General features: G+C 46.5%; 1 protein-coding gene across 1 annotated transcript in view; it reads right to left on the reverse strand.

Annotated features, from left to right (window-relative positions):
• Nucleotides 1–1,757: 1,757 nt before the first annotated feature.
• Nucleotides 1,758–8,046, reverse strand: part of LOC308157436 (growth factor receptor-bound protein 10-like) — a 38,888-nt gene continuing 32,599 nt past the window's right edge. The window contains exons 10-17 of the mRNA XM_080530989.1: nt 7,807–7,917; nt 7,330–7,428; nt 6,803–6,883; nt 3,624–3,740; nt 3,381–3,447; nt 3,007–3,094; nt 2,755–2,848; nt 1,758–2,026 (exon numbers count right to left, since the gene is read on the reverse strand). Of these exons, the coding sequence (XP_080387115.1) occupies nt 1,880–2,026; nt 2,755–2,848; nt 3,007–3,094; nt 3,381–3,447; nt 3,624–3,740; nt 6,803–6,883; nt 7,330–7,428; nt 7,807–7,917 (804 nt within the window). The 3' untranslated portion in view covers nt 1,758–1,879. The remainder of the gene's footprint in view (nt 2,027–2,754; nt 2,849–3,006; nt 3,095–3,380; nt 3,448–3,623; nt 3,741–6,802; nt 6,884–7,329; nt 7,429–7,806; nt 7,918–8,046) is intronic.

Consider the following 8,046-nt stretch of genomic DNA (forward strand, 5'->3'; position numbering starts at 1 on the left):
AGCACGGCGCTGGTGAGTCAGGCGAAGTATGTGATTGGTTGACTGGGAGTGTCAGTGATATATGACATATCATGTAATTGCTTATAGAGCTGGTCTGGCCAGGTGTCCGGTAGCCCGGTGCTAACCCTATTTAGTGTAAATCTGGCGTGGGGGGGGGGGGGGGCGGGGCGGGGGCTCATGTTGCACGCCAGCTCTGGAGTCACACGCCATCAGGATAGGACCGGGGACAGGCTGGATCCCAATTCTTTTACATTCCCTCATCTCCTTCCCTGTCCTGGTCTCCTGCTCACTCAGGGGTCAGAAGAGAGGGCATGAGGACCACTGGTACTTGTCAGGTACAGGCAACATGGTTCAGCTTCGGGGGGGTGGGGGCATTCTAAAAGGGGAGGGAGGGGGAATTGGAGTACGGGGATTCTGGAATATAATCCATCCTCCTATCTGAAATACGTTATCATGCGCATTATCATAATCCATCTTTGATTTCATTACACAAGGCTCACAATGTTTCACTTAAGGCATGGACAACTCATTTGACTGCGTCTGTTGCACGGTCAGCTTACATGGTCATCTGTCGCATGGTCAACTACATTTCAAGTCATTATCTGAATCAACATAAATACAATAAAAGGAGTGCTTTTGTTGGTTTTGTCTGATTTGCCCTGATGATGGAGGTGCCTGGTGTGGGAACAGTGGTCAATATTCACTCTGGGCCAAATCAGGAGATTCGCACGTCCAACTCCAGCCCTTGTGCAAGTCATATACCAGGAACAGAACAGCATCATCAATGTGCAAGCGGTGAGCTTATACAGACTTTAGGAATACTGAATGACATTCATACACAACCAGACTGACTGTGAAACAGCTAAATGAACACCACAAAAGTGTCCAAAGTGACAGGGTTGCTTGAAACACGATTCCAAGGAATCTGTGTTGAGAGATTAGTTCCTCCACTCCTTTCTATCCCACTCAAGTTTTGGAAGGTTCTGGCTGACTCCAGGGAATGCTCTTGGGTTTTTCCATATGTACTGATCGGATCAAGCAGGTAAGGGACAGGCACACGGAGGACGAAGATTACGTTCCATAAACCTTTTTTTTTCCCGATCACGATGATCAGCCGTGACTCTTATCAGTCTCACTGTAATCCTATCAGAGGTCAGGGAATTCTCACGTAGGCTTTTACCCAAGGACGGAGGGATGAGGCCGGAGGAGGAGGGGAGGAAAGAAGAGGAGGATGAAGAGCGTTCAGCTTCATTCAGCCCTGGAGGAGAGCTGTCCGATGTCCGCTCGGGAGTGCAAAAATAGTTCTGCATTGAATAAAAACAGCATTACAACGTCTATCAAGTAATCAACTCTGCAGGAGAAGCTGGCATGCTACTCCCGACAAACATTCCTCTGCCCTGCCACGGTCACGATTGCTGTTGGGTTTTGTTTTTCTTTCGTTTGAGAACTTGCGTGTTCTCTTCACTTCATAGTGGCCCTGTATAAAGCATCATCTCTGAGACAACGTGAGGAGAAATTAAACGTGTCGTCGAGTCAAGGACAGGGCAGAGAGAGCCCTCAGGCAACATCAAGCTTGCTAGGAGATCAGGTCAGCTTATCCAGACTGGACTGCACAGGTCGATTGGGACTCGTCGATCGTCGGGATCGATCGGATCCCAGAGCCTCCGTCCCTGATGATCGACGAGGAAGTCGTCGGGAGGGCGGTGCCATCCGAGTGAGGAAGAGGACACAGGGATCTCCATGGAGATCCACAACAACAAAACACTCCTGTACCACCACAGGCTTTGTGTTTGGGTCTGTGTGTCCTGGTGTGTTTGGGTATGAGGAGGGGGACGGGGGGGGGGGGTAGAGGTGGGGCCAGGGGTCAGGGGGTGAAGGGTCACAAGGCCACGGCGGTGCAGGCGTGTTTGAGCTTGCAGGGCAGCACTCCTCTGTTGAGCTGGTAGAACTCCACCAGGTGGATCAGGTCTGTGAACTTGGTGGCGCCGTCGTCAAGGCTGAAGAACATCTGACCGTCCTCCTCACACTGCGCACACACACACACACACACACACACACACACACACACACACACACACACACACACACACACACACACACACACACACACACACACACACACACACACACACACACACACACACACACACACACACACACACACACACACACACACACACACACACACACACACACACACACACACACACACACACACACACACACACACACACACACACACACACACACACACACACACACACACACACACACACACACACACACACACACACACACACACACACACACACACACACACACACACACACACACACACACACACACACACACACACACACACACACACACAGGGAAGGGGAGGAGTAGGCTAGTTATAATATACCATTCCAAATGCATAGGAAATATACCAGTAGAGAAGTGGAATACACATAACCACAGTATGTTGTTGGAAGTAGAAGTACCATCATCTACCATTAAACAGTATAGGACATATAAACCAGCATAGAACAATCAACCTATTAGGGGTGGGCATCGACGATCGATAATTGATCGATAAGGATCTTGGTCAATCACAAAATAAAACATTTGGTCGATCACAATTTTTTTTTTTTTTTTTTTGTGATCGACCAAATGTTTTATTTTGTGATCGACCAAGATCCTTATCGATCAATTATCGATCGTCGATGCCCACCCCTACAACCTATACATCAGATTTCTGGCTGACTGACTGACCGGCAGGATCTGGAAGTGTTTGATCTTCTGGTGGTGGCACAGGGTGAGGACAAAGGCCTTGGGGTTACTCTGACTATCCCGCAACAGGAACAACCTGCCATGGAAAAACAGAGAAAAGTGTCACTTCTACTGTATGGGTGGTTGTATAAAGGAATGGATGGATGGATGGATGGATGGATTAATGGATGAATTAAGGAATGGATGGATGGATGAAGGAGTGGATGGATGAATGGATGGATGGTGAGTCCTTACCCATCTACTTGACCTTGTTGCATGATCATTTTGTGGGACTCCTCCCTCATAATGCGACCATGGAACCACAACTGTGTTCTGTGGATCACTGAAAGAAAACAACAACAAAAACAACAACAACAATAAGACTCAGGATGCATGTACTGTACAGTATTGAGAAACAACTGTTGGTCACTCACCCTGGCCCTGGAGAGCTACAGTTTCCCACCCAGCACTAACATACCTGATTCAGATAACAATGTATGGGTGACTAGTGGCTTAGTTGAATCATGTACACACATGTGTTTGTTAGTGCAGGGTTGAAACACAAGCCTGCACATCCGCACACAGCTCTCCAGGACTGGGGAGGGGGGGGGGGCTGAGGTCTGAAGTACCTGTGCTGAGAGTAGAGGGGTGCAGGGGGCTAGGGCTGCCCAGGACATTCATACGCTGACTCCGTTTCTGATGGGGAGATAAGGGGGCAAGGCAAACAAACAATGTAAAACTTGAGATAACAGGGAACTCCCAGACCAGAGTTTTGTGATTAAGTTCACGTTTACTCTAAATCAAACCAGACCCTCACCCCCTTCCACCCTCCACCTTCCCTCCCCCCTCCACCTTCCGTCCCCCCTTCTCACCCTCCAGGTCTGCCCCTCCTCCACAGCAGCGCTCTGGGCCTCGACAGGGTTCTCGATGACGCGGCCCGTCCTCCCAGAGAAGTCCATGGCCACCAGAGAGTTCTCAGACACACTCCGCTGCAGGGAAAGGGGATAGAGGTCAAAAGGTCAAACAAACCAAGACAGACCACAAACAGCTAGTGTTACCACCCCCTGAAGTGAATTCATTCTCTCCATGTAGACAGATACATCCTATGTATGGCATTTAGCTATTTCGCTGATGCTTTTATCAAAAGCGACTTACATTGCAGTGAGTGCATAAATTTTTCAGTATATAGGGTCCCAGAGAGAACCCACAACCTTAGAGTTGATAGCGCCCTGCTCTACCAACTGTGCCACAAAGGACCACAGAAAGGAGGACATCCGGGATATGAACCCAAGACCTCTCGCATCTTAGCCATGCTAGGATTTCATCAGCTTGATAGTGGTCATAGACCATGACCTGTATGAACACATACTCTAGCGAACAGCCTTCTAGGTTGAAGGTCATGTCGTTTACCAGCCTCAGGACAATGTGGTTGTGTATGCTCTATTTCTATGTACAACTGGTAAATACTGTAATACGGTCAATCGATTCATTTAATCACCTTCTGTGCTGGAGAAGGTTTGACAGTCTTCCACGGTGACTATGCTGACGACGCATTAAAAAACATAATTTATTGTTCTATTTAAGAGTGCTGGCCTGTATGGTCTACTGATTGGTTCAACCCTGGGCATTTACAACACCCAAAGACACTTGAATCAAAACTGAACTTCAGAGTCAAGAGTCAAGCACGTCTTGTCCTTGTGTGTATGGGCCCCAGGATCCTCTCTTCAAGGTGGTCATCACACCATCTAATAGACAGAACCACAACCTGACCAGAGTAACCGGCTGAGCTGAAAATAATAATAATAAATAATAATGTTTAACTTTATTGATCCCCGAGGGGAAATGTCGTCCCCCCACCCCCGAGACGGCACACACAGCACGTTCTTGAACTCTAGACTCTATTGCACATGGTCAGCCCCCGACAGGCCCCGGAGCAGTTAGGGGTTAAGTGCCTTGCCCAAGGCAGTGGTGGTAGGATACCTTAGATATGATGCCAGCAACCCTCCAGTCACCAGCTCACATCCGGCTCCCTCCTGAGGTGAGGATCCAACCAGCAGGCTTTCGACTGCTGACCGGCCTCTCTAACCTCTAACCTCTAGGTTAAACCTGTAAGTCCTTTTGACCCCCATGTTCAGCACCGTCACGCTGAGTACATCGGATCCTGTTGGTAATATGATCCTATGAGCTTTAGGGTCCCAAGTAGCTTATCATGCTCTTACCCGCACGCTACGGCAAGGCAAGGCACGTTTATTTGTATAGCACATTTGATACAACAGGCAATTCAAAGCGCTTTAAATACAGCAAGAGGAGGATAGTAAGAAAATTAAAATGACAAGAATATATATATAGATAGAGAGAGAGAGAGAGAGAGAGAGAGAGAGAGAGAGAGAGAGAGAGAGAGAGAGAGAGAGAGAAATGAAATAGATAAACATTTAACAAGATAATAGACAATGAATAAAAGGCAGATATAAGAAGTAAATAGAAGACAGAAGTTTTAGTGTTTAATCATAACTACTGCAAAATACTGATTTCTTCAGGGAGTTTGTTCCAGGAGCATGCAGCAGAGTGACTGAAAGCTGCTGCATCGTGTTTTCACTCTTGGAATGATTAGCTTATTAGTCTCAGCTGACCTTAGGGGCCTTGCTGGAATATAGGGTGGGAGGAGATCTGGTGTGTATTTTGGTCCAAGACCATTTTGTGATTTGTATGCAAGTACTTTGAATTCAATTCTCTGAGAGACTGGTAGCCAGTGTATGGATCTCAGGATTGGTGTAATGTATTCAAACTTCTTCATTTTTGTTAAGACCCTAGCAGCAACGTTTTGGATGAGCTGTCATTTATGAACAGCTCATTTAGATAGGCCTGTTAGTAGACCATTACAATTATCAAGTCTACTCAAAACAAATGCATGGAAGAGTTTTTCGAGGTCTTGTTTGGACATGAAAAATCTCATTCTTTTTATGTTTTTCAGGTGATAGTAGGCTGATTTAGTTAGAGTGTATGTGGCTGTTGAAGTTTAGATCGGAGTGTAGGATTACACCATCATTTCTGACCAGTTTTTTAGTTTGAAGAGAGAGAGAATCAAGTTTTGCATTGACCTTCGATCTTTTGTCAGCTGCCCCGAATACAATGATCTCAGTTTTGTCCTTGTTTAGTTGGAGGAAGTATTGTCTCATCCAGCCGTTTATTTGTTCAATGCAATTACAGAGATTGTCGATGGGACTGTAGTCATTCGGTGAGAGGGCTATGTAGATTTGAGTGTCATCCGCATAGTTATTTTAGGCAATTTTGTTCTTTTTTAGGATGTGTCCCAATGGAAGCATGTAGAGTTTGAATAGAAGGAGGCCAAGGATTGATCCTTGTGGAACTTTGGTCGGACACAAAGTTGCCAATGGAGACATAGTAGCTTCTGTCCTGTAGATAGGAGTTAAACCAGTTTAGGGCTACGTGTAAAATGACCAACTGTTGATGAGAAACTGTGTTTTACTAAACGACACAAAGCAGCAATAGAGTATTATGCAAATGCAGAAAAACCTGGATAAGGTTTTTGAGTGTAGGATGTTCTTTTGGCTATAGAGCATTGATTGCTTTATGCAGTACTATGCACCATTAATCTTTAGTGTAAGCCTAAGCAGAACCAGCCTGGAACATTAGATGCTTATAACACCTCGACGTGAACAGCTGTACAACTTAACAATGGTCACTTTGATCGGTCTTTCATTTCAGCAACACGTGCAAATCCTACTCATGCAAAATGCAAGTGCAGCAACACATGCTTGTCTGTTCCCGTTTAAAGTGCATTGGTATTAAACTAGGGCAGCGCTAAGCAACCGTGGTCCTAGGGAGCCAAGATGGCTGCATGAGACGGTCCATGTATGTCACAGATCGCTCAGATAGTCTCTGATTGGAGGGAAAGAAGGAAGATCAGGAGACATGGAGGCTGTCGAGGACCAAGGTATCACACACTGATGGTATAGTGGAAGTCAGGGGAGGATTTGTGTATAAACATTTTTAAAAAGGCAGTGGACAGACCAAGACATTTCATTCTTACCACAGGTGTAGAGAAGTGTGAGAGGGGAGATTTCCTTTGTTGTTGGGGAACCTTGTAGTTCTGATAGAGTACGATCCCATACTGTAAACACAGAACACAACAGAACATGTAGTGTGGACTGAGATATACAACATGCAACATGCAGCCCACTGCACACTTGTAATGTGACTGACTGATGAAGAACGGAGTGGATGAAACACAGCAAAACAGAGGAAAATACAACAACATGTACATATGTCAATGTGTTTGGACAGACGCAATACAGTACCGTTTAGAGTGAGTTTGTGTTTGTCCATGCTAGTTTCTGATGGCATTATGGTCCCTCTTCAAGTAAACATTGATAATAGTGCTCCTTGGGTCCTGAGTGTGTGTAGTACTGAGTGTGTGTAGTACTGAGTGTGTGTAGTAGTGGCTGTGTGTAGTACTGAGTGTGTGTGTGTGTGAGTGTGTGTGTGTGTGTGTGTGTGTGTGTGTGTGTGTGTGTGTGTGTGTGGAGTACTAAGTGTGTGTATTAGTGGGTACCATACCTTCAGGAGTCTGAATGCCGTCATCCAGCAGGTCCTGCTCTGTTCATCCTCAGCACACAGCATCTTCAGCTCCTTACTCTCAGTTCTCAGCTTACTGGGCTGTCAATCAAACAATCAGCCAATCACAAAGCCATACTGGGCTGTCAATTAAACAATCAGCCAATCACAAAGCCATACTGGGCTGTCAAACAAACAAATCAGCCAATCACAAAGCATTACTGGTCAGTCAATCAAACAACCAGTCAGTCAATCAGCCGAATCAGGTCGGCCCCTCAATTCAACATCTTAGTGACAATGACATGATGTGTTGACTATCTTTGAATGCCAATGGGAACGCAAATGGTGCTGCTCTGTTTGCCTGGTTCACAGTGTACACCCCTCCCCTTAAACTACCCTCACAGTCTAAACCTTAAAGCATTACATTACACTCAGATCTCTGTAATCTAGTGTGTGTGTGTGTGTGTGTGTGTGTCTAACCTTAATGCAGAACTGGTAGTCAGTCGGGGCGTTGTGGACCTTCCGGCTTGTGATCACAGTGAACGCACCGCTGTCCTCCAGGTCTGACACAAACTGCAGATGCCTCGGCTCCTAGAGGAGAGCGGAAAAGAGGGAGAGGGAGAGGGAGGGAGGGAGAGAGAGAGAGAGAGAGAGAGAGAGGGAGGGAGGGAGGGAGAGAGAGAGAGAGAGAGAGGGAGGGAGGGAGAGAGAGGGAGAGAG

This window comes from Nansenia antarctica, assembly GCF_963989245.1.
Source record: "Nansenia antarctica genome assembly, chromosome: 5".
NCBI lineage: Eukaryota > Metazoa > Chordata > Actinopteri > Argentiniformes > Microstomatidae > Nansenia > Nansenia antarctica.